The following is a 27,875-nucleotide window of genomic DNA, read 5'->3' on the forward strand; positions in this document are numbered from 1 at the left end:
CTCAATGAAGTATGCCTTTTAAGTTTCTGGTTTATTGTTTCCTGATAAGTAGAAATGCATTTCAGCATTATTCCTCTCCACCTAGGTGTAAATTGTGATATTCACTGTAGGCTTAGAGAGTCCCAAATCTTAGTACTGTAGTATCAAATGTGTGCTTAGTTGTCATTCATAAGCTTGGTTCTGGCATCTCCCCAAAGCCCAAAAATCATTATCAATAAGAAAATCAAATAATTAAGCTTTCTGGCCTGAATCTGATCTATACCCTCTACCTTCAGCATAAAAAGCTATTCTCTCATATGGCTAGTTAAACTCTCTAATCATGAACTTGGGTCAGGAAAATGATTTGCTAATTCTTTCACAAACAGAGTAAGAGAACTGATTTCCTCCCAATCACACATGCCAAATTCCCTTGCTGTCAGTGACTTGCACAGAAGGCCAAAGCTGACATACATGGTAAAGGATGATAAAAGTATTAATAGGAATAAGTTAAAAAAAATTGCCTTCATAAATTACATCTGAACTCTTTCCTTGAGATGACTGGAGTGCATGTTGCAAATTCAACAATTTATGGCCAGTTTCCTTTTATCCTTAAAATCACACGAAACAGGCAATTATTTAGAATGAAATAATTAGTTTAATATTTATAGACTTGAGAAAGAACTTGAATTAAAATTCAGTCTGTAGTCTGAATTAGCACCATCTGAATACAGAAAGAATTCTATATACATGCACAACTTAGTTTAATTAACATATATAGGTAAAATATATTTGTTTTACTTCATATGCTTGTTTTGACAGACCCTTCCTGGGGTTACACTTATTTTTATTAGTTGGCTGGGCATGATACAGGTTGAACGCCCCTCAGTTCCAGGGCCTTGGCAAAATTAACTTCCAGTGGCTTGCCCGTGCCTTTGGTGAGCTTCAGGGATCTGATGCAACCTCGGAACGGAATGCTGGTGGTCAGGCCAAACTGCTTGAGGTCATCTGAAAAAGGCAACGCAAGAGGGCTCAGCTTTGAAATGCTCCTGCGCCAAATATTAAGAGCATATTTCAAAGTCACCTGTTAGCTTGAGATTAAATTGGAATGCTGTTTTATGCAAAGTTAGTGGTTTTGTTTTTAGCCTTACTAATAGAATTGTGAAGAAAGATCAACTGAAATTTTTTTTGAGACAGGTTCTTGCTCTGTTGCCTAGGCTGGAGTGCAGTGGTGCAATCAAGGCTTACTGCAGCCTAAACCTCCTGGGCTCCAGCGATCCTCCCTTCGCTGTGTTTCCCAGGCTACTCTCCAACTCCTGAGCTCAAGAGATCTGCCCATCTCAGCCCAAAGCGTAATTCCAGTGTTGGGATTACAGGTATGAGCCACCATGCCCAGCCTCAACTTTTTAATAGTTATATATTATAAAATCTGAAAACATCTAGAATTATACATCTTAAGATATGAAATAAAGTGGTTTGGGATGAACAAATTTACAGTTGTGAATTAAAATCGTAAAATGTTAGTTCATGAAACAAAGCAATTGATCAAACACTTTTAAGTACTGACTTAGAACTTTTTGAAGGTGACTTTATCACTTTCTTACATTGTAAAAATAAATCCCTAAAGGTTAAGTAGTTTGGAAATTCATGTAGAATCTTCCTCTTATTATGGAGGTGCTTGTTTCAGCAGGCCTACTAGGTGTTAATCAGGATCCCATTTCATAGACTGAATGGAGAAGTACATTACCTCCTTCGTAATGTCTTGGAATGTATCCTGATTGAAGCAAAAGATCTTTTTAAAACCCAGAAGGCACTTTGGAAAGAGGAGCTGTCGTTGGGCCCCCATTGCATTTCTGTCAACGTTGCTCTGTCAACAATTGCTGAATATACATTTTGCTTGTTTCATTAAGCAAAGGAGCTTTATGTAAACGGGGACAAAAGTTCCTCTCGACAAAATGATGAAAGACCATTCCAGGAGGCTATGCTATTACAGTACTTATTAAGAGCCACTTGGCTTACTTCTCATCAAGTTGGCCACTCTTGTTTATGGGCACTTTAGGTAAATCTCTGCAGTTCACATGCTATGTTTAATGTGCTAGAGAAGGATTTTGAATGAGGATTTATTGCTTGGGTTTCTTTGTAATATAAATATAAACTCTATAATAACATAAGGGGGAAATTAGCTACGTTTAACCCAATGATTTCCAGAACTTGAGGAAATAAGTTCCATAACATTTTATGATTCCTCTGGTATATTAATTTTAAAAAAATCAATAAGAACACCAAGTTTGGCTCCAATTGCTGTTAAATGCCTCATATCTTTTATAAGCCAAATTCATTTCCTCTAGCTTCAATCTCTCCACAAATGAAACTTTGGGGGTTCTCATGAAAAGTTCAGTCCCATGTGGTTTATATAATATGTTCATTTTACACACTGGAAATTTTAGGTAAGGTGCTATTTATAGGAGCAGATTCTAAAGCTAGGAAGCAAGTACACATAAGCACACATTCTTAGACACATGTAAATATAAATGATTTCAAAACCACTAACATAAGAGAGCAAAGACATTCTTGCTGTGGTAGCCAACACTCACCTGGGAAGCCTCCAACAAACACAGGGTCATTTGTGTCAGCCGATGTAGATGCTGGGTTTAGGCTTTGGGCTTCCACCTGGTTCCCATCGACTGTGAGCTCGATGCGGTGTTTGATCTTGTTGGCAGTGACTTTATGCCATTGTCCATCACACAAATGCCCTGGAACCCCAGCATCGTAGACAGCAGTGAATCTGCCGGCGCCATTGTCCACATGAAACATCAGCTGGAAAGCAGGAAATAGAACAGTCACAGATGGTTTTATTAAAGAAGTATCATGATGTTTCACACATAAAAATGATCAGGTCTCTAGGAAAGACGTCGGCCAGAATCATTTGAACTGGATGTAACTGGGCATATTGAAAAAAATTTTAAAACTTGATAGAAATTAAAGTATAAATCTAATCACCAGGAGCCACAAATTATGTTCTTTGCTTTGGGGCATTGTTGGGAGTTAATAGGCAAGATACATAAAGCTGGTAATAATTCTGCTTTCAGAAAAATTTGAGGCCAGGTGACAAGAAAAGGACCTAGTGTACACAGGGAAAAATTCTACCTCAGATCTTTGTAGAATGTGAGAGTTCTTACTGAACCTTATAAAATTTTCTTAAAAGATATTGTTTAAAGTGACTATTTATTTGGTTTACAAATTCAAAGTAAAGGATTTTTTAAATTTTAAACTTTTGACGTTTTAATTATGTTTTTTCTTTCATGGATTTCATTTTATATACAAGATTAAGAGTTACATAAATTATATTTTGGAGCCCGTTTCATGTCACAGGTGCCAAAGACCTGAGCCAGAAGGCCAGTTAAATTCCTAACAACGAAGAACTTAGATTAGAAGTTCTGGTCTAAATGAGAAAAATCTGTTTTTAGTAATGTGGAAAGGCCCCTGAAATTTGAGATGACAGAATTCTTTTGAAGCTGGTGAAGAAATGAAACATATTGAAACATTAAAAACATTAGTCAGTTTGGCAACACATTTGACAAGGTAAAAGAAATGAAGTCTTAAAAAAGAAGATTAAAAAGGCAAGTAAATAGGTGAAAAGTTTGTAAACTCTAGTGATGTAATTATTACTGAAATGTTTACTATATTGGGTGGAGTTTGCATATAGATTGCATACTATATTGGGTGCATACAATATTGCATACTATATTGGGTAGCTTTTGCATGTAAAAGGAGCTTGGTGAGAAATGCACATGATAGTGACATATTGATGGTAACTGCCCTTAACAGCACTTGATGAAATGAAGCTTACTTGAAAAAGATGTAGTAAAAGTGTGTTTTGAAAATTTGGTAAAACTATTAAGTGTTGCTTATTTGTTCACCCTTTTTTACCTCTAAGCTGGTGGATCCTTTTTCCTGTATTACTTTTGTTTGAGGACAGTTTGAAAATTGAGCGGAAGGAGGAAGAAAGCAAGAAAAAAATAGTTTAGGTCACTGTGTGATTTTTCTTCTTGGGAGGCAACACTAAGGGTGGAAACGTGAACTGAGTTGAAGTACAATTCCTATTTAATAGCCAAATAGAAAACTTGTGAAATTTCTTGTTCTGCCTTCTCTTTTTCCCTGCTGCCTATAGTGCAAAGTTGTCTCACTGGAGGGCTTAGAGAGGTGTTTAGAATTTGATTATCAATTATTATCAATCTGACACACTACTTTTATAAATTTGCTGTTTTTTGAAATGGTATCTGGATGCTCTTTTAAAAATTGAGAAACTGATATGTCAGTTGGCTACCTTGACTTCTAAGAGATGCCTAGCCTGTTATAAGAAGCAGACTAATTTTAGATGATCCACACCTCTGCCTTTTCTCCCACTGGAGTCAATAGTTTCATAGACAGTGTGTTGCTTAAGAGGAGAATAAGAGTGTATTCATAGCAACACAGTAAGAACTTGAGATCTCAAACTATTTGGTTCATTATTAGTCAACATAATTGGCTTGCTGTAGAATTAATGCATTTAAAGTTTATACTGGCCTACACAATAGTTATGCTGAAAACATACACAAATTGAAATAATCCAGAAGGATGAAAACATACAATTTAGCTTTCTCCCAACAAAGAATACAGCCAGGCTTCAAAATATTTGAGTTCGTCACACATGAACGATATCTACACATCAACAATATCATGAAGAAATCAGAAATGTTTCGATTGCTGACACTCACCTTTTCGTCAATCATTTCAATACCCATTCCATCCATTTTTTGACTACTGATCCCCAGAAGAACTCCAGTCGTTCTAGTTGTGCGGAATTCAAATTCTACAAGAAGGTCCAATCCCACTTTGAATCCACCAACTGTAAAATGAAGATTTTAAATATTGTGGATTAGAGTATGGGGATTGTTAATTCAAACGTGTGCAATGCATGACTTTTTATTAGATTTCAATTAAAATGCTAGCTAATTCTAATGAGGGCTGTAAGTTTCAGATCCTGCCTGGCCTATCTTCCACCATTGTGTCCTGTAACACACTCCATAGTTACTGCTTCTTTTCTGGGCTGCCTTCCCTTCTGGAATGTACGTTCTATGAGATCAGGGGCATTGTCTATACTTTTCACCATTTTATCCCTGTGCTTACTAAAGTATCTGGCACATCATGGCGGTTTAATATGTATTATTTGAATAAATGGATACACACTGAGATTGACTCAAAGAATCTCACTGTCAGGTATTATTATCTTAGAAGTCTCTCAGTTGGGTTAAGAAAAACATTTCAGTGATTTTTCAGTAAAATTTTAGTGGGGCACACTAAATGGTGCCATAATCATCTGAAAGGGTTCAAAAGTTGCCACACATTTTATTAATACAGAGAGAAACTGTAAATACAATGTTGATGGGAAGTTTCTGGGTCATAAGTAGACTTATCTTGTTCATCCAGTTAATTCTTTTCTCTATGATTTTCCATATTTGACTCTTTGATTTCTTTAAATCTTTGAGCAAGTATTTAAGATATGCCTCTTAGGAACAAAGTGATCTGTTAAGATCTGTCTAGACCACGGAAACTGAATTGAGTATCAGGGAACTACTCATGGGAATTTTCTCCAAGTCTTCTATTTATTAGTCAAGAAATAAATGCTATGTGTAGCCACAGCTGTCTCCAATGAAGGATGGTAGCTGTTATGTGAAAGACTTTTGTTCTACTGAGAACCTCGATGGGTTTGGATTGGCAAAGGTGGGTTCATAGCAGATTTTAACAATAAAAGCTAGCCAGTTGTGCCTGGGAAACATAGTGACACCCATTCTGTAAATAAATTACAAAAAAAATAAAGGGTAGAAGAAGCTGAATTGTTCTGCAAAATAAAACCAAAAGGGAGAAGTAAGGAGAAGAGAGGAAGGACATGAGGAAGTTCGGCTGAGGACAGAAAGAATGAAGAGGTCAATACAAAGTCCCAGTGACTGGGTCGGTGGAAAAACATTTAAGAACAAAGATGTCAAAGGTTAAGATGAATTGTATGTTTTCCAGTGAAGTGATCTCTTCTGACCACCCAAGTCTTATGTAAATTGTATTACACTGTGTGTTCAGGGGATTAGAAACAGAGGAAGTGGGTAATTTTCTGGTTTGGTCTGATCCAGAATTATAAGAGCCCAGGCAGGATGGCAAGTCAATCCATTAACTGCAGAAGCTGAAGCTGAAACTCATCACAAAATGTGACATTGAAATGGGCAAAGACTTCTTGAGTAATAACACCACAAGCACAGGCAACCAAAGCAAAAATAGACAAATGGGACCACATCAAGTTAAAAAGCTTCTGCACAGCAAAGGAAACTATCAACAAAGTGAAGTGACAACCCACAGAATGGGAGAAAATATTTGCAAACTACCCATCTGAGAAGTGATTAATAACCAGAATATAAAAGGAACTCAAACAATTCTACAGGGAAAAAAAAAAATCTAATAATCCTATTTAAAAATAGGTACAAGATTTGGATAGACATTTCTCAAAAGAAGATATTCAGATGGCAAACAGGTATATGAAAAGGTGCTCAACATCACTGATCATCAGAGAAATGCAAATCAAAACTACAATGAGCTATTATCTCACCCAAGTTAAAATGGCTTTTATCCAAAAGACAGGCAATATAACAAATGCTGACGAGGATGTGGAGAAAAGGGAACCCTCGTACACTGTTGGTGGGAATGTAAACTAGTGCAACTGCTATGGAGAACAGTTTGGAGGTTCCTCAGAACACTAAAAATAGAGCTACCATATGATCCATCAATTCCACTCTTAGATATATACTCAAAAGAATATCGAAGAGATATCTGCACTCCTATGTTTATTGCAGCACTATTTACAATAGCCAAGATTTGGAAGCCACCTGTGTGTCCATCAGCAGATGAATGGATAAAGAAAATGTGGTACATATATATAATGGATATGAATAAGCCATAAAAAAGAATGAGATCCTGTCATTTGCAAGAACATGGGTGGTTCTCGAGGTCATTATATTAAGTAAAATAAGCCAGGCACACAAAGGCAAACATCACATGTTCTCACTTATCTGTGGGAGCTAAAAATGAAAGCAATTGAACTCATGGAGATAGAAATTAGAAGGATAGTTACCAGAGGGTGGGAAGGTTAGTGGCAGGGAGGAGTAGGGATGGTTAATGATACAAAATAGTTTGAATGAATAAGAGTTAGTATTTCCTAGCACAAGTGTAACTACAGTTAAAAAAAATTAATTGTACATTTTAAATTAACTAAAAGAGTATAATCAGATTGTTTGAAACATAAAGAATACATGTTTGAGGTGATGGATACCCCATTTACCCTGATATGATTATTATGCATTGCATGCCTATATCAAAATATCTCAGGTAACCCATAAATATATACAGCCACTGTGTACCCACAAACATTAAAAATCAAAGGATTAAAAAATTATTATGTAGAGGTTATTTCCTATTTCTTTTTCCTAGCTGTACCTTCATGACCAGTGATATAAAACCATACTGGAAATGTTCATTGGAAATGGAGTGGAGAAAGCCAGGAATGATGCCAGCCATCGTCACCATCAACAAGAAATGGACACGGGTGTGCATTGTGTGTATGGGTATGTGTTGAAGGGGAGGAGATTATGAAATACAGCCTTGCAGGGAATTGAAAAGAAGAAAAAAAACATATCTCCAGAAACTGGAAGGTAGGAAAACAACATAGTATAAACATATGAGTGTTCTTGCAAAATTATTTATTTTGCTGTTCTTAATCTCCAGTGAAGGAGATGGAATAAATTCTCTAAATAGACCTTTACTTTATTTCTTCTATTAATTCTTATCAGGATCAGATACATGAATTTTTAAGAAGCATTTTTGAAATTACTTCCATAAGTTTATTTTTGGCTTAAATAAAGGATACTAGTTTAGGACTCTGGGAACTTTTATTTTTTGGTACTAGCAAGAAGTTAGTATTTGTATCCAGTTAATAATCAACAGGAAGGAAATGAAAGAGCCTTACCTGCTTTGGCAAAACCTGTTCCATCAAAATATGTTCCCCTCTGGGCATTTGCAAAACATGTCCCAACATGGAAGCTGGAGGTGGGCTCTTCCAGATCAGCAGGGGCCTCTGCCATGTGGAGATTCCTGATGCAGCCGTCAATGCTATAGGTCACCTAAACGTTCAGATCAGAAGAAACAAATGTCAAGTTTTAGCAGAACTTTGCCTTTACGTAGAATACAATCATTTGCGGGGTGCTCTATGTGTGTGGTTATTGGCCAGTTGTCTTAGGGTAGGACATCCCCCAAAGCTGCCTGGGTTCTCTATTACCACCAGGCTTCCTGGAATGGATGCAGAAAATCCTGTGTTGTGCTTCTCAACTCAAATGTATCTATCCTGGAATATGACTGTTCTCATAGTCTAAATACTGCACACTATGTCTCCATTGGTTTGACAGAGCTATGGGCCCCATGTGGGTATCATAAGTTTTAATTGGTCTCTTATGTTCCTGATTTTATGTTTCTATTAATAGTTTATTAAACTTACTATATACACATTTTGTCATAGCCTATGTTCAATTTCTATTTGAAAAGGTAATTAGGTTTGGTTCAGTGCTTCTTCCTTTTGAATATCTAATGAAAGCAGCAGACCCTCCCCTAAGAAAATGCAAATATGCATAAAACTTGAAAGTTTGCATAAAACATCGGGGATTCAAGGAATTTAGAAGTAACTCAATCACACTCTGGTCCATTATATTTTATCTGTTTTTAGAAATTCAAGTGAATTGCTTTTACCAGTGTCACTTCAGAGACTTTTGTTTTTGATAGACCTAAAAAGCATATCCAATAGCTATGAAAGGAAAGTAATACTGATCATCCACAAGAGAAGCCAAATGCTGAGAATTACAACTATAATGGGTGATTGTCTTTGATGAGTGAGCAAATCTACATTATCATGTGTTCTAATTTGAGTACAGAAATGTATCACATTTGTATCTAGTGTGTTCTCTAAAAGCACGAATCAATCCCCCATGCTTCTCTCAGAGTAACACTTTCCAAAGCAAACTAGGACACATGGTCTGGTAAAAAATTATTTGGTGAATATTGATTTACAAAACTGTGAGGGCTTTAAATTCTGAATCCAAAATTGGATAACTGTACTCTAACTACTGCATCTCTCAATATTTGCTAAATCTCTATGCCTGAAACACCATGAATATATACCATCATTTTCATCTTTCAGTGCTTTTTATATGCCTGCTACTCTTCCAATCACTTTATTTTTATTTATTTATTTGTTTTTTGAGACAGGGTCTTGCTGTGTCGCCCAGGCTGGAATGCAGTGGTGCTATTACAGCTCACTGCAACCTCTGCCCCTCGGGTTCAAGTGATTCTCGTGCCTCAGCCCCCGAACTAGCTGGGACTACAGGCACATACCACCACACCTGGCTAATTTTTTGTATTTTTAGTAGAGACAGGGTTTTTGGCCAGGCTGGTCTTGAACTCCTGGTCTCAAGGGATCTGCCTGCCTTGGCCTCCCAAAGTGCTGAGATTACAGGTGTGAGCCACCACGCCCAACTCAATCATTTAATCTTTATGCAATCCTTTGTGTTTAGTATTATCATTACCCTATTTTGCAAAAGAGAATTCTTTGTTAAAAAAGATTAACTTGCTCCAAAACACATAGCTAGTCAATAGTTAAATAGATATTCAAACCAAGAGAGTCTGGCTCCAGAATCCCCACTCAGTGTTCCGTGGCATTGTCTCTCATAAGTTAATCTAAAAAACCTTCTGTCTGCCGGGCAAGGTGGCTCACGCCTGTAATCCCAGCACTTTGGGAGGCCGAGGCAGGCGGATCATGAGGTCAAGAGATGGAGACCATCCTGGCTAACACGGTGAAACCCCATCTCTATTAAAAGTACAAAAAATTATCCGGGCGTGAGCCAAGATCGCGTCACTGCACTCTAGCCTGGGCGACAAAGCGAGACTCCGTCTCAAAAAAAACAAAAACAAAAAAAAAACCTGTCCCTTTTCAGAAAAGATAACTTCCTACTCACCTATCAGCTTTCATGGGCCCATGTGACCTAATAAATCAAAATATATCAATAAATGAATCAGTCATATATTTAGGTAATAAAGAAGAAATTAGATATTTACTGGACCAATTCTTCGGGTAGTGTAGTTGATGGGTAACCCACCAACATACAGCATTCCCACAACATCCAGGATGTCAGCTTTTCTGGGACTAATGGTTCTGTTGGAGGCCCCATCTACATAAAGAATTCCTTCTTGCTTACTTCTCATTATTTTAATCTACAAAAAAGAAAGAGGTCATTAATGCCAATCCTGAACAAATTTCAAATATGCAGAGTATAAGACATAAGGACTTTAACAATGTTACCAAGAAAAATTGAAACAATGTACACAGTGCTTAGTATGTGCTAAGCCCATTATATATGGGAAAGTTAAACCCATTTTACAGAATATCTCAAATTCTGTCTTTTCCATGACTACTATCACCAAAAGAATACCGAATTTTCCTGGGTCAGTTTTAGGTTGAAGTCTCTTCAGTAGTTTCCCAAGTGTGGATATGTGTTGAGAGGGAGGAATGTTGTAAGGAAGCCTGCAGACTAATAGCACTTTCATGAATTAAGTGCAGCAAAATTCATGTACAGTTTTATAAGTGCCTTAGTTTGATTGAGCAAGGAGCCTGGGCTCCCAACACGATTTCAGATACGCTACGTCCCTTTGCCTAACAGGCCCTTCTTGTGTACAATTAGAGAAAGAGTGGCACAAATAGGCTGCACTTCTTTCTGCAGAAACTGATTAGTACAAAGTCAGGGAGGAAGACAGAGAACTGACTGAGGCTGAAATTAGGGTGGTGGAGCGAATTATCTTCTGAGACAGAATGAAATAAGGGGTGTAAAGACTGGCTGGAGTATAAAAATCTTGAGTCTGAATTTAGGTAAAGGAGCATGCAAGCCTGTAAAACGCTAAACTACTATGATGGTTTAAAAATTAGTCTGGGTCAGGATTAGAGTAATTTAACTCTTCATTTTACATATATTTATTCTGGTTTGGGAAGTAATTTTAAAAAACCATCAAAAATAAAATCCATTTTTAATTTGACTAATTATAGTATTTAAGTCCCTTTCTTAATCCCAGCCTCATTGTGGTTCAACGATATGTCTTTTTCTCAAGTGTCATATTTATTATTCTATTAGCTAGAGATGGAAGAAATCTTAATGAGAGCTCCTTCATTTGGATCCATATTTGCTAGTCATAAGCTCCCAGCAAAAATGAAGATTCTTTTTCTTATTTCCATGATAACAAATTGGTTGGCTTTGCATTTTTTAAGATTTTTTGACTTTCTAGAATATGACAAGTCCAAGTATGTTAACATTAACCAAATCTAACATCTAATAATATCGTACTCTGAAAATTAAAAATTTTATTGGTCTACCTAGGGAAGCTTTACTTACTAGGCTATCTCAGGTGCAGAGACAAATGTTGAGATTTTGTTTTAATCAGGCAGTATATTATCTATTTGCAGTCATGCCAAAGAGGACAGTAAGCTGGCAAACGAGCCTTCTGTGCCCATAATAGTACCAGTTTCTGGGTGTAAGGCCAACGTTTTTAAAATTGTTCCAAATAACTGTCAGTAGAAACGATACCTTAGAGCCCTTTAAACACGATAAACCAGAGATTCCTGGATTCCTGGTTTTCACAGACCAGTGTGTGGTTAGGTGGGGAGTCTTGGGACCCATTTTAGTGTTGCCAACTTTTGCTTTTGGCAAATACTATTTCATAATAGAAAGGCCTTTTAGCCACCATAAAAATGCTATAATATAGTCTCAGAATAAATATTATTCCTTCAGATCGAATACATCGAGCTTTATGATGAACACACTCTGTTGTTCTACGTTTCTCACTTAGAGCAGTGGAAATGTCTTCAGCCGCCTGGTCTCAGTTTATGGGTAGAGGTTTGAGAACCACAGCCATATAGCAGTGATGGAACCATGATGAAGCATGTCAGTGGTCAAATGTAAACCTACACAGGTCTGAGCACATTTTCCAAGATTGTAGTAGTTGTATATGGCACTCATTTTATTTTTAGCTTCTGCCAGAGTCAGTGTCTGCCCTGGCAAAATATACTGGCACCAGGAGAATGCTGATGGCTGCCACTCACTAATTCCCTTAGGGTACTGCCAATATCCAGGGGACTATTACCTTGTGCCACTGGCCATCATTGATTTTGGTGGGGATCATGGTGTTGGTGTCCCCACTCCCCAAGTCATAGCTGAAGTAGGGCAATCCATTTCTCAGCTGAACTGTGGCAAAATCAGCATGATTGATGCGAGCCATGTAAAAAAGCAAGCCAGATTCAGCTTCGGTTCTTACTTCCAACTCAATTGTGAGACTGTGAAACAAAAGCATGCAAAGTCAGACAGAAAAATAAGAGCATTCTCATGCTAAAATACAGCGGTATCAGATCGTGGCTGCTTTTCATCAAGGAGAGTAAAACTTTCTCAGAGATGAGGAATGTCCTGGACTACTGATTTCCTACATTGGGCTCCTCAGGCTCAAATAACATTCTATTCTCTACTGTACTCAGTAAATTAAAAGAAAAGCTGGCTTCATTAATTAATAAGTGTAGTAGATTAAACTTAATTAAACACGAATACTCAGTTCTTCATTTATCAGTTCTTTCCCAGTGTCTCAGGATGATACATACCGGTTTTTAACTTTGGTGTCATCAAATGCAATTGCAATGTGACTGTTTCTTGAAAGCCCGAACTGCTTGCTCCCTATCAAAAGAGCTGGTTCTGATTCTGCAGCACAAGGACCCTGTAAAATACCCAGGAGAGAAAGACAAGAGATTATGGACTGTTCTTTAAAAAGGTAATGATGCTGTCTAATTGTTTCTTACATATTAGAGTAATTCTTTAAGAATAAAAACTGTACATTATTCATCTCTGTAGTCTACTGCATAGTAAGTACTTATTATCAAGTGCTCAGTGAGTGTGAATCAGTTTTCTTATATCACACCCTTGAATTGCTAAAGGAATGTGCTCAGACATATGTATTGATTAATTCATAGTTTCATTATCCTCTAAAAATTTATTTATATTTCTGAGAAAACTGGAATTTCCCTTTCATTTTTCCTTCACGTATGAAGAGTTCTATTCTTAGAAGATCGAACAGTGAAAATGACAAGCTAGCCACTTGGGTTATAACAGTAGAAAAATGTGTTTTTTTCTTGCCCTCCCCATTTCCATCTCCCACTATATTACTTTTTCTTGAAAATTATCAGTCCACTAGAAGGTTTCCATGAATTTAGACTTTCAAGATGGTGTATCTAAACCTGCACGTCAGCCCATTCAGGCCCTTGCCAGTTGCTAGGCAACCCAGCACATTTTAAAAATGTAACCCACCATACACCATTTCAACTGCCACTGTTCAAAGATCAGCTTCCCAGGGTGCTGAAGGGGGAGAGCTAGGTGCGGGGCTGTGCCGTCACGTGGTTTAATGCTCTGCTGTCACCATCTTGAAATTCTTAATAATTTTTCAATGAGGGGTCCTGCATTTTCAGTTTTGCACTGGGGCTTGCAAAGCATACAGCGGTCCTGGCTAAGTAGATCATATTTGGCTACCATAACACACAGCTCCATAAATAATCAAGGCTCCTTAAATTACCAAAGCCACAATTCCTTTCTCTGTTCTCTATTTTCACAAGATAGCTCGATATACAGGCTGCTTAGGAAGTCTCTTAGAACACGCAGTACATGAGAAAATAACCTGCACACTCTCACCAACACATCTGTTTTTAAGATCTGCACTTAATAGCTCTGGCTGGGCCACTGCCCCAGTGAGTGCTGACTCAGCAGAGGTTCTCAAGCAGCCCAAGGCAGGCTTTTGATGCACAGTGTTCCTCCCAAAGAGTGTACCTCAGAGATGACTCATCAGCACACAGGAAATTTTTACTTGATGAGGAAAAGCCTTGTTCTCTTTTCTCTTGATCTTAGTCAAACGAAGGACTCTGCCACAGCAGGTAAAAGGCTTTAAGTGTTTTGAAACACTATAAAATTGGTCTTCATGGAAGTATTTCCCTTCTTGCTTCCCAGGAGATGGTCAGTTATAAAGAGCAGACTGGCCGAAATTCACACAGCTATGCAAAACCCCGTGGGCAGGACAGGAAAATGCTATTCATTCGCACAGTTGAATGGCCTCTTTTAGAGTCAGCATGTGGCACCTTTCTTATTACGCTGCCTGCAAAAAGAGCCCGAATGGAGACGCTTCGGTAGCTTAAGATCTCAGTCATGAATACTCCTATTAATAGAATTGGGGTATTTTATCAACCTCTCACGATACTTCCCGAACAGAGGACCATCTCGACAAACATGCGGAGCCTGCGGTCTTCCTCAGAAATTGCTAAGAGAATCCTATCTGCTGTGAGTCCACTGGGGACAGAATTTCACTGAAACATCTTTACACCCTCAGCTCTGAAAACTGAGGGATTCAAATCGTGAATGGATGCTGAGGAATTAGGAAACAATTACATGTAGCTCAAAAGAGAACCACCAGTGGGTTATGTCCATATTATTGCGGTTACAGTCACTTGTCTAATTCCTATATGTAAATGTTAATATAACTTCTCTATTAAAATTAAAACAAATTTCAAGGTGGCAGTTGTATACTGCTGGTAGCAGCTGTATGTTGTGGGGGACTTTTTGATTGCTGGTAGACTGGACAGGTGTATCCAAAACTGGTCCCAAGCTAAGCAGCAGATTTTTGTTTTGTTGTTGTGTCATCGTATACTATCAGATTTTCTAGATGGACAAGGCACTGGTCAAGTCATTTTAGAAAAAAACCTTTGACCAGAAAAGGACAAGGACTTTGTCAAAGTTCTTTTAAGAGTCATTGCAGGACACACCCGCTTGAAATTTAGGAAGAACAGCACCTCCTGGATTAGATCCTCCATTTCTGCAACGGGCAGCCCTGGAGAAGCAGGCAGAAGCAGTGCTTAATAAAACGGTGTTCTCAGATGAGCCAATGTTACAGAATAGTTGTACCAAACTGACACTCTAACATGTAACCTCAAAGTTTAAAGCCATTATGGTGTATAGCCCTTTGTTTTTAAGGACATCCAAGGTGATGTTTACTATCATTGATTTGCAACAGGATGGATGTTGTTTTAATAAAACTTCTATCACCTTCCTTTATTAAACTGGTAGTTGGAAAAGGACTGAGAAGTGCTGGTGTGAGAGGGTTTTTATACATGTGTACCTCAGGATTTAAATGGGACAAAAATTCCCCACCCTCTAGTTTGACAGTGTTTTGTACAAATCTAGATCTCCTCCTTGCTTGGTTAAAGGATGTCTTCCTTGCATCACTTTTCCTTGGGTAAACTGAAACCAAGTCTGATGGGCATGGAGGCTCATGTTTGTAATCCCAGCATTTGGAAAGCCGAGGCAGAAAGACCACTTGAGGCTAGTAGTTTGAGACCAGCCTGGGCAACAAAGTGAGGACTTCTGCCCCGCTCTGTCTCTCCAAAAGAACAACAACAACAACAACAACAAAAAAATTAAAAAAAATAAAAAAATTAGCCGGGCATGTTGTTGCATGCTGAAAGCCCCAGCTACTTGGGAGGCTAAGGCAGGAGAATTGCTTGAGTCCAGGAGTTCAAGGTTAGAGTGAATTACGATTGCATCACTGCACTCCAGCCTGGACAATAAAGCAAGAACCTGTCTCAAAAAGAAAAAAACACGATGGAATCAGGGCAGCACCAGTTTATTGGTTTGCCCGGTGTTGCTTCCTCTTCTCTTCCTTCTGCCACATGTTCCACAGTGGGTGGAGCTGCTCATTCAGCAGCTCAAGCTTACTTTTTCCTTCTAGCATGTTAAAGGGGGAACAAGTGAGATGGAACAGACACTGCCCTGTGCTTTGCTCAGAAATAAAATGATCTTGTCATTAAGGATATTTTCAACTCTGCTTGCCATTAAAATCTAAGCTAAGACAAAAGGGTAAGAGAAAAGATCTAATGAGGTAATTTTAAGGAACTTTTAAAGAATGGTCATTGCAAGATGAATCATCCTTTTCTAAGCTAGTGTATACTTGAAGGCATCCTCATCTCTACGGACATGATGCTTTACCTGTGTTGTTTTGGACACACTAATCTCTCAAATGTGTTAAAACAAGAATAATAAAAAAAAAATTCACGGTCTCAGTAGAGGCTCATCAATCGCAACGTGTTACAATTCTGCCACCTTGTGGGGACTTTTTAAAGTACTAGAAATAGATAATGGTGAAAATGGGGTATGAAAGGAGGACAGATATGCTTGTTTTTCATTTGCCTTTGCTTGGTAGGTTACAGGTTGTAGGCAGACAGGACTTGGCTGGGGAGTCTAGCGTGGTGGTGCACCTGTTGATTACATCAGTGACGTGGTTGGGAATAATTATGGAGGAAGCTATGCTTCCCAAAGCCTTGTTTAGGGAAGTAGATAGTGCACCAAATTAGTAATGGGGCCAAAACGTTTTCACCCTCACAGTGTCACTTGTTTAACTTCAGCAGAATAAAGCAATGGTCGTTTCTATCTGCAGATTGGTGGCTGACATTTGGAAATGAGTTCTTAGATTCAGGAGTGCGTATAATTCGTTGATAAGCATCTCTTGAATTTCCTATGTCCTGAGCAGAGATTTATGTTGCATTTATCAAAACTGGCATCTTTGTTCTTGAAAGCACCAAACAATGAATCATCATAGAAATTGCATAATTTTCTTCTTTCATGAGTCAATAATTCCCCTAATAAATGTGGGCTAAAATCACATCTGATGCTTATTTGTCATGATTTTCTTTATGGATGAATAAGTGGAAGATATTTTTTATAGCACTGACTTTAATCTTCTAAAATATAAAAGCCCTACTCAAGATGTTTATTGAGAAACTGAATTATTGTTAACAGTGCACTTAAGCTCTTTTGGTGGGTCTTGGGCATTTACAGTAATATTTATACATTAATGTCTAAACAGGGATTCCTTGATATGTGGAAAATGTATGTTTTCTCTTTAAATACATATCAGTAGCCAATCAGTTTATCCTTTGGCCTTGACTGTACTTAGCTCTTAAAGGTGTAGCACTAAAGCTCCTAGGGAAATCACTTTCCTTTCCTCTATTCTTTCCTTCTCTGTTCGCTTCTTTTCCTCAAATCCCAAAGAGACCTCATCAGTACAGGAACTCTCCATGGCTACTTGTATTGTTTTTCTTAGTTTTCACATTTTAAACTGTGAGGTTTACAGCTGAACTCTTCAATAAAATTCAAGTAAAAGAATGTAGCCAGCTTATTATCTACAAATCCACACAAGCTATCCTTGTTAAAAAGACTTGGTCTAAACAGTACACATACTTGCAGAGAACTTGTCACGTTTCCACATGTCAACAAATTTCTGTAATACTTGAAGTTCAGCCTCTTATCTACCTCTACCTCCTGCCATCCTCCATGAAAAATATCCACAAATAGAACACGTAGAAATGTTTTCTCTAGCTCTGAATGGGCTAAAGAATAAGAGAGAAGTATAAAGAGAAGACAAGCTACCATACTATGAAATGAGATAATATGCATGAAATGCTCTTTAATCTAGCATGTTCAACATGAATTAATCATAAGATTGACATAATCCATTTCACAGGGCAGAGCTTTCTCAAGACACTCTTACATTGCCCTGTAGTATAGTGAATGTTGTCCTCATGCTGTTAGTTGCTGGCAGGATTGGGTGTGATGGGTGTAAAGAAGAAAAAGAAGGGCACTGAGAATAGGAGATCTTTTCTGTCAACTGTGCTAGCACAAATATGGAGCTCATAAATAGGCAGTTCTCACTTCAGGAGTTAACTTTTAAGTCTTCGTTCTTAAATAACTCTTAAAAATCTAAATTCTGGGCCAGGCATGGTGGCTTATGCCTGTAATCTCAACACTTTGGCAGACTGAGGCAGGTGGATCACTTCCCAAGAGTTCGAGACCAGCCTGGCCAACATGGCGAAATCCCGTCTCTATTAAAAATACAAAAATTAGCCAGGCACGGTGGAATGCACCTGTAGACCCAGCTACTCAGGTGGCTGAGGCTTGAGGATTGCCTGAGCCTGGGAGATTGAGGCTGCAGTGAGCCATGATTGTGCCACTGTACACCAGTCTGGGCGACAGAGCAAGAAAAAAAAAAAGAATCTAAAGTCTGATACAAAAAAGGAAAATGGTGAGAATTGAAAATTATGGAGGACTTATTTAATAACCACATCATTACAATGCGTATATCATTACATATCAAACCAATAAAAGGGTTTGGAATTGCTTAAAAATTGAATACTTACCACATCCCTTTTTTTCCCAGCACCTGTCACCCACCCTAAAAATGTGAAAAGTTAAACTAACTGGAATAATTAAGTTAAAGAAACACAGAAGTTAAACTAACACAAGAATAAATACAGAGATGGAATGTTACTTTGAGCCAGGCATGGTGCTGGGTACTTTGCATAAAATGTGTAACTTATTCCCTCGTAATAGTAATCCTAGAAGGAAGATATTACTATCCTTATTTGTCCATTAATTATTTTACTTTTAGAAAGGACAAGTAACCTGCCAGAAATCATGGAATAAAAGTGGGAGGGCTATGGCAGAAAAAGCAACTCTCTCTCTTTTTCCCTGACCAGCAATGATAATATCGTATTCAACTTTGCACTTAGTAGATGCTTAATAAATATTTGTTATAAAATAAACTGTAAAACTTTTAACTTTTAATAACCTTTAAAAAGAAGACACCTTTTTCCCCCTACACACAAAAAAAGAACGTAAGAAAGGAATCAAATTAAAACAGAAGAGATGTGTGGCTCCATGATCTGAACTCTAGAATATGATACAATTAATAGAGATGGAAAGTTCTAAAAAATCTAATTCTGACCACACAGTCGGAAATAATTACAATGTGCAAAAGAAGGGGGAATAGGCTGGGCACCGTGTCTTGTGCCTGTAATCCCAGCACTTTGGGAGGCCAAGGTGAGAGGATCACCTGAGGTCGGGAGTTCGAGACCAGCCTGACCAACATAGAGAAATCCCGTCTCAACTAAAAATACAAAATTAGCCAGGCGTGGTGGTGCATGCCCGTAATCCTAGCTACTTGGGAGACTGAGGCAGGAGAATTGCTTGAACCCGGGAGGCAGAGGTTGCAGTGAGCTGAGATTGTGACATTACACTCCAGCCTGGGCAACAGAGCAAGACTCTGTCTCAAAAAAAAAAAAAAAAAAAAAAAAAAGAAGGGGAAATAGCAGTTGGAATTTAGATATCTGGGTTTTAGTTCCAACTATCGCTCATGTTGGTAACCCTGGGCCATGCTGTAAGTTTGAGGGCTTCCTTTCCTCATGTGCAAGTTAAGAGTTGGAATCTTTTGGGTGTCTTCTAGCTCTGATGTTCGGTGATTCTTTCTAAACCAACCAATTTGGCGTGCTACTCAACTTTTTGCTTCTGTCTCATCTACTAAGTGGAATGCTCTGTTTTCGGAAAAGTTAAAACATACACTGCTGAGAGGAAATGGAAATCGAAATTAGAACAGAAGGTTATAAAAAAAAAAAAAAAAAGAACCTTAAATGAGTAAAAATCTCCATTCCCAGATGGGCAAGTATCTTTATTTTGAGAAAAAGGGAAAAAGTGTGATCTCTAAATACCACAGAAAAATGCGCTTGAGAGGCCCTATAAAATGAAGTTTGTGTAAGTACTTAGAAAAGTAAGGTGATCCATGGAGGCTGGCAGGGTTATCCCTAAAAATCCAAACCAGCACAGGTTGAGAGACCTGCCTGGAGGATGTTCTAGTGATAGATAAGAAGGTCCATGAGGTTCTGCTTGATTGAATAAGGTACTCGATTAGGAATTAGTAGCATTATATCTATCAAAAACGTTAAAACATTCTTGGGTGCATTAGTAGAAATATGGTAACAATTAAGGGAGGGAGGGGTCCCACCGTCCCCTGAGCTGGTGACTTCCTTTTGAGTAGTAGGTGCCATATTATGAAGGGAATATTTCAAATTTAAGAATACTGATCATAGAGGGGATAACAATTAGAAATGAGGTAATACAAAGAATACTTGAACTAGGGAAATGGTTAGCCTAGGGAAGGAGAAGACAGCTATTTTCAAATTCTTGAAGGGACGTTAGAGAATACATAATAAAATGTGTTTGCCTGTAGAAACACAATCATTACATAGAAGTTTTGGGGACTCATTTTTACCCCAATATAACCAATGGCTTTCTAACAACTCGAGCCTGCCTTGTCATAACACTGGAAAATCTTGTCAATGAAGTGTTCAAGCAAAGGCTGTAAGTATCATATAAAAGGAATTCATGCATTAAGATGGTGATTGGACCAGATGATCGTTAGGGCTCTTGCCAATTTCACTTTATACTTTTAAGTTAGTTGTTTAGAAATTAGGCTCTGTTTTCTCCTAGAAACATTTTTATAAGTGGACATTAGGATCCAAGGTCAAAAAAGTTCATTCAACTCATGATGTTTTCTAATTCTTCAATTGAAAATGCATTCTTGAGTCTAACAAAAACACATGATTTTCAGGTATATAAGGGTGAAGAGGAGGATCACTAACCTTACCTTTGCTAAGCAAAGATCTAGCCTCTGGCTGAATTGTAAAAGAACTGACGAAACATTCTGGAATCCATGTGGCAGATCTCAGGAATGCCTTAGGATGAAATCAACACCTGGAACTAATCCCCACATGACTGATGGTTTTCCACTTGCTAGCTGCGGGATCTTAGGTGTTTTCCTTTGTAAAATATAATACTTCCAGCAATATAAATAAATGTAAATAAAACAATAGTGTGGAGATCAAATGAAATAACAGATATGAAACGCCTGGCAGAGTACTGGACACGTAGTAGTTATTCATTAAATTCAGGGATTCCTCAGATTGTCTATGTGGGTATAATTTTTCCAGTTTTCAAAGAACTTCCACATACATTATCCCATTTGATTTTTCATAATAACTCTATGTGGTAGGCAAGGTAGGTGAAATATCCATATTTTACAAAGGATGAAAGGATGCTTGGAGTGAATGACCAGTTTCCTTGAATGATGGTTATTTGGCCTCCCATTGAATAAATATTTCTAGTGCAAGGAGCACATTGCTTAACCAATTCCATCGTGGACACTAAGGAAGAGAATGAGATATTCAAGAGTTTTCAAGATCTGCACTCAAGACAACATTTCCCACCCATTACTGGTATGGAATACAACCGCAGCACATGAGCTGTAAAGAGTGTAGTGACCATGACAGTCTTTGTTGTATTGGTGGTAAGAATGTAAATTGGCATAGCCTGTGGAAGAAGCAATTCAGGTATGTGTATTGAAAACCTTAGACATATTCATCTTTTGGTCTTATAATTTCCTAACTACTTATTTATTTTAAGAATAATTGGAAACAATGAAAAAGTTTGATGCATAGAGGAGCTCATCAGAGTATAGTTTCTAATAGTGAAAAACTGGAAACACTCGCAATAGCCTACCATGGTCTATTAAAAGAGAAGAAACTGGAAAGGCAGAGTGTTCCAGAGATAAGGAGTCAGACTTTGGAGTCTGACTCGCTAGAATCAAATTCTTACTCTGCCTTTTACTAGTGATGTGAGTGGGTTGGTTACTTAAGATAGCTAATTCTTATTAACTCGACTAAAAATAGAAAGACTATGTTTTACGGAGCCGTTATGAGAATTACATATATATTGAATGAAAATTGTTTAGCCCTGGGCTGATGAAAGTACTAATTCTTATCATTACTATATAGTACTTATGCCATTTATTAAACGTTCAGTATATGTGAGTCATTTAACAAACATTATCTTTTAAAACTCTGATAAAAATCTTTGATGTCTGTGCTGTTAATATCCTCATTTGACAGATGAGGATACAGAAATAGTCTGCGGCCAAACCACCCTGAAAGCATCTGATCTTTTCTTATCTGGAAAGCTAAGCAGGGTTGGGCCTGGTTAGTACTTGGATGTGAAACTGAGAAATAGATTGGCTAGGTAGCTTTCTCAAATTCACACAGATGGTCGGTTACAGTGCTGGGATTTGAACACCAGCAGTCTGACTTGAGCCCATGCTCCAATCAAGGCTATGTGACCTCCAATGCTATAAATAGTTGTGTGTCTCTGTGTGTATATATACTTAATACTTAACATAAAATCATATTAGACACACACATTTATATGATGTTTAGAAACAGTTTTTATTTATTTATTTATTTTTATTTTTTGGAGAAGGAGTCTCACTCTGTTGCCCAGGCTGGAGTGCAGTGGCACGATCTCAGCTCACTGCAACTTCTGCCTCCCTGGTTCAAGCGATTCTCCTGCCTCAGCCTCCTGAGTAGCTGGGGCTACAGGCACACACCGCCACACCAGGCTATTTTTTTTGTATTTTAGTAGAGAAGGGGTTTCACCGTTGTTGCCCAGGCTGGTCTCTAACTCCTGAGCTCAGGTAATTTGCCCGCCTTGGCCTCCCAAAGTGCTAGGATTACAGGTGTGAGTCACCCTGCCCGGCCTAGAAATAGTTTTAGTGGTGTATTATCAGTTTCTAAAAACAGGACACCAAATTGTATAGAGGTAGGACACCTACTATGCAGATAAAAAGGCCTGAAAACCAACATGGTTGCCTCTGTCGTGGTATTATAGGTGGCTTTTATTCTCGATTCTGGATATTTCTGTGTTTTCCAACATTTCAACTGAAAATGTACTGTTTTGTAAACAAAATTAAAGGAAGAAGTATAGGTAAGTCATTCAACAAAGATGTAAGAATAGGTTTTGATAGGTTATATTTCCTTCAATTCTAATAGCAGAGTGTACTAGATATCCTGAATAATCTTCCTTCTGAAATGACTCAGAAAACTAGGTAAAAATTAGAAAGCAATGGGGTAATATAAACACTTACATGTGACAGAACTGGGGTGGGTGTAGGAAAGGCTGGGGTGGGAACTGGCTCAGGCTGGATAATTATTTCAGCTGGAGCTGCTCCATCTTCATCTTCACGGAGTTTCTGATGGACACAGCGACCAATGTCAGCGTTTTTGAAGGATACAGGCCTTGCAAAGTCCATGGGGCTAATAGAATGTAATAAAATAAGATTTTTTCATTTTCATTTTTTTGCTTCCTTAGAATTAAGCCCGATCTCTGCATGCCGTTTTAAGTCCATCAGTGTGCTTTTCTCAGTCTAAATTGAAGATCCTCATTGTTTCCCTCCTCCCCTGCATAGCTGTAGACAATGTAGATGCATTGGGACCCCGATACCGAAAAATAAAAATAAGAATTAGTAGTAGTAATGAGAAGATCCACTTACACAGAGTTAATAACAAGATTCCACACACAGCCTTCAAAAGGAGGAATATTTCTGAGTGGGGAAGGTTGAAATTCAGGCGGAGCACCCCCAACGAAAAGCTTTTTAACTTCAAGAGGCTGTTCAACTGTCAGGTTTTGCATATATCTTCTGTTTTCATCGACTTGAACTGTAAAGATGCTGATAAAATATTAAAAATAAGTATAAATCACATCTCATTCAATACAGTTGGAAATCAAATTCTTTCCTGCCACCCTTCACCCCTCTCAACCATAGCTTTTAAGGGAGCCAAAATTGGATGGTTAGGAATTCTACACTAAGCAAACGCAGTTCTCAGGATCTCGTCCCATGACACCCTTGTTCACTCTCCCTGAAAGTTTACTGAAACCAGGTCATGGTGCGCTGCAGCATTAGCCTCTGGTGGAGTTGACAACAGCACTGTGCAGCCCAACACATGAGGTTGTGACAACTGAGGCTTCTGTACTGTGCAGTAATGTCTAATTGTATAAGGGTCGGCGGGTTTAGCATAGCGTGGGGTCTTTCTTGGGTTGTGCTGGCTATTATCTTCTTGCTGGGGAGCAAACCATCCTCCTGAGAGCTTAGATTGCAGGAATCAACAGCAAACACTTAAAGCACATTTTATAAAGAATGTAGCTGATGGCTTTTGAATAGAAGAGGCAGGCAAGAACACCCTGCTAATTGTTCCTTGCAATGATTTTCCTTAGTGGCTGTTTCATTAATTTCCCTAATTTGCTTATGAGAGATAACTCACACATTGCTAATTGAGAACCTCATGCTACTTAATTTACAACAATCCTTGGAACCCTGGGCCAAGAATCAGAAGGAGACAAAGAGTTCTGATGAAAATGACCAAAGGCATTTTCTCTTTTGTTCCGGAAGCAAGTTTTGAGTTTCGGTCTTAACAGTCATCACAGTGCTATTAGTCATAAGCATTAGTCACTAGCCTGAGGATCATGAATGGATTACTGAAAGCTTACTTTATATGTGGAGAGAAAACCAAAGTACTTGGGTGGAAACCTCAGTCCTAAAGTGCCCTCTTACTTGATTTTATGAAGAAAAACCACATGTAGAACTGGAAAAAACAATAAGCCAGGGTAAAGATGCTCCGAATTGGCACTTTACAAGCAAGAGAATTCAAAAGTAAGAGAAAGGGACAAAAAATGGATTTTGCTGTTGCTCAAAATGTCACTGTTAAGGGGGTGAAGAAGCCACCGGTAAAATTTAGTTTCAAAGAGAAAATAGGGGAAAATGACATACTTTTGAGGTTTCTTTCTTTACCAAACTATGGAAAAATGTGTTGGCAAAACCCAGAAGGTTCAGCTTCCTTGCTAAGAGTGTCGGTGGTTTTCTGAGACGAGAATTTCAGAAAACCACTCACTTCCGGGTATGTGTGACTCATTGAGAAACCCCTCCCCCACACCCTTTTTCCCCTTTAGCTGAAAGCAGCCTCTTAGCAACATGATATCACAGGGATCCTAAGGGTTTTAATGAGGGATATAAGCCTCTATTAAAGATTGTCCAAGGAGAGTAAATCTCTGTTCTTGATTAGAATTTCACAAAGCTAGAGGCCTTCCTCTTTATGGTGTAGCCTCTCTTTGTAGTGTGGTTCTGCCACAAGGACCATCATAGTGACCCTTTTTTTTTTTTTTTTTTTTTTTTTTTAAACCAGTTCACAGGGTGGTGACGGAGAATGAGTGTGGGCTTTCAGGAGGAACATACTGGAATTAAGTACTAGTGTGGAAGCTTACTAGCTGTGTGACCTTGGGCAAGTTATTTAATCACGCTCAGGTCCATTTCATTCATTTATAAGATGGAGATAAAAATGCCTACTTCAAACAGCGGAAAATATTAATTAAGGGATTCCCCTGAAGCTGTATTACTTAATAAGGGCATTGCTAGAAAACTATAGCTAAATCCTGCTCATATTTTACCTTTTAGGAGCACCAAATCTAGATCATTTATTTAGTTTTCATTGAGAAGGACATTGTCAATAAGTCCATTATGATTCTGGTGTGTTTTCCATTTTTAAAAGTATTTATTTAACAGCTTTTTACTGAGGCCTACTATGTGCAAAAAGGTACATTAAACTTTGTATTACTTTAGGATTATAATAGGTCAGCTTTATTTATTTATTTTTTTACAGTTTCAGTGGCCGATTCTTAGAGTTTCATAATTACCTTATTACTTATACCTTATTTTTTATTTGTTTGGAATATGGGTTTAAGATTTTTTTAAAAAGCATATCAATCGGATTGCATACTTGGAAGAAGGTATTAAGAGAAATAAGTGTCCTAGCATTTGTAATTTACATAATAAATAAAATCTAATATTTTTTCTGTTTGAACATACTTTGGATGTTAAAAAAGAAAATATTTAGGTTTCAGTGTTAAAATCTTTATCTCATTCTGGAATCCCAAGTGACTTCTAAAATATCTCACCCTACTTTGTGACCTTTAGCCTATTTCTGTACCTGTGTGAAGAAAGCTTTCCCAGAAGAAAAACTCAGCTCATTTGCTTGTCCTATTTGCTTAAGTAACTACTTCAGGCTCTTAGGGCTTGATGCTTTTGTCCAGTAAGAACGGCTGGCCACCAAGGCAGACGCCACGAGAAGGATCAGAGGCCAATGCAGATATAGGAGGCAGAGGTCACTGGAGTGCCAAGAAATTAGATACCAAAGTGACTGAAGGGAAATTTTTCCAGACGAAGGGGTGGAAGGGAGAGAGAATGAGGGAGGTGGAGTAAAGAGAGGCAGAGGGCAAGGGAGAAAGAGCTTCTTGAGAAGCTTGGCCCCCAGTTTGGTAAAAATCCAATTATTTTGTGAGGTGGTATTAAAGCTATCATTTTGTCCAGGATTTTAGGAAAAGAAATGATGATTGACATGCATAGTCTGAAAAGTGTTGGGATAAAGCAAATATCTCAAAATTAATAATCATATATCATAATCAACATTAAGTAATATAAACATTTATAGTCACACAAAAATGTAAGAATAATCTATCGGCTGTGCACAGATGGAGGTATTTGAGTCAAATATGTCTCATTTAATACCTGACCCTGTTATTTGTAGTATATGATTTTGAGCAAGTTAGTTAATATTTTCTCATCTATGATGAAAGGATGTTATTACAGATCTCACATACATTTAGAACAATTAAATCATCTTTGTCTAGTATGTTACACAAATCATGCCATAGAATAGGCATATAAAGCATTAAAAAATGTTTCTGGGTGAAGTTCTCATGGTCACTCGTGATCTCTGGTTAATCAGTTTAATGTGGCACTTGCTTATAGAGTAGATGGCATTTTAACCTTAGAGTGCCAAATGAGCCATTATGGTAGCAAATGTGTTCTTGTTTTGGCACAGAGTTCAGTGACTACACACTAATATATCTAATATATTATCCTGTAATTAACAATGAATGGCAAAACTGTTTGTTTATATGGCCAATTAACTAAATGACCAGTTTCCAGTGATGTACCATATACTGAACTTAATCAAATAAAGGTTGGATTGATGGTCAACAGCTGTGAAGTTGGCATAATAAAATGCCCTTCTTGAAGAAGCACCTGTTAAAAGGACACTTTGGTACAACAGTGTAATGCATTTGGGAATTCCAGAATTCTTTCTCAACAAAATAACACATTTTGAGTGATTTTGGTCAACTAATTTCTCAAATCTGCAGTTATTTATTGAAATTCTTTAACATTTAAATGTGTGTGTGTGGTTTTTTTGTTTTGTTTTGTTTTGTTTCTTCCGAGATGGAGTCCTAGATGGAGTCTTGCTCTGTTGCCTAGGCTGGAGTGCAGTGGTGCGATCTCAGCTCACTGCAACCTCTGTCCCCCGGTTTAAGCAATTCTTCTGCCTCAGTCTCCAGAGTAGCTGTGATAACAGGGGCTCACTACTATGTCTGGCTAATTTTTTTTGCATGTTTAGTAGAGACGGGATTTCACCATGTTGGCCAGGCTGGTCTCGAACTCCTGACCTCATGACCCACCTGCCTCGGCCTCCCAAAATGCTGCGATTACAGGCGTGAGCCACCGCGCCTGACTAAAGTTTAAATCTTTTAAAAAGTCCTTTCCACAATGAAAAGGATTAAAGTTTGTCAAAGTGTCTAACATGTAATCTAGAAGACATGTAAAACCAGGATTCTAAAACATTCTAAGATTCAAATGAGAGCATTCAGTTTGCATTTCTCCTCACAGACCAAGTCTGCAATATCTGGCTATTAGATTAGTAAAAGTTCTTAATTTGCCCAAATATTGATCCCTCATTTGTCTCAATCATGGTTTCTAAACATCTCAGTAGCCATTCTGCATGAATGCTTAGTATCAATTCAACTTAAAGCCTAATCCTCTAAATAATAATAATAACAATAATAATAATAAAATCTGAGGAAAGCTTTGCTATTTACTTAGAAGGTAAGAAATCTTTATTACTTATCTAAATGTTTTCCACAAGAGGGTAATTAGTAAATGTAGGT

The 27,875-nt window shown here is 37.9% G+C and overlaps 1 protein-coding gene across 1 annotated transcript in view; it reads right to left on the reverse strand.

Annotated features, from left to right (window-relative positions):
• Positions 1-614: 614 nt before the first annotated feature.
• The window catches only part of LAMA2 (laminin, alpha 2), a 293,272-nt gene continuing 266,011 nt past the window's right edge, over positions 615-27,875 (reverse strand). Inside the window, exons 46-54 of the mRNA XM_011997459.1 lie at positions 23,377-23,553; positions 22,972-23,140; positions 12,737-12,849; positions 12,232-12,421; positions 10,159-10,314; positions 8,024-8,177; positions 4,734-4,864; positions 2,571-2,793; positions 615-984 (exon numbers count right to left, since the gene is read on the reverse strand). Coding sequence (XP_011852849.1) covers positions 827-984; positions 2,571-2,793; positions 4,734-4,864; positions 8,024-8,177; positions 10,159-10,314; positions 12,232-12,421; positions 12,737-12,849; positions 22,972-23,140; positions 23,377-23,553 — 1,471 coding nt within the window. The 3' untranslated portion in view covers positions 615-826. The remainder of the gene's footprint in view (positions 985-2,570; positions 2,794-4,733; positions 4,865-8,023; positions 8,178-10,158; positions 10,315-12,231; positions 12,422-12,736; positions 12,850-22,971; positions 23,141-23,376; positions 23,554-27,875) is intronic.

The sequence above is a fragment of the Mandrillus leucophaeus genome, unplaced genomic scaffold (assembly GCF_000951045.1).
Source record: "Mandrillus leucophaeus isolate KB7577 unplaced genomic scaffold, Mleu.le_1.0 Scaffold1144, whole genome shotgun sequence".
Taxonomy (NCBI): domain Eukaryota; kingdom Metazoa; phylum Chordata; class Mammalia; order Primates; family Cercopithecidae; genus Mandrillus; species Mandrillus leucophaeus.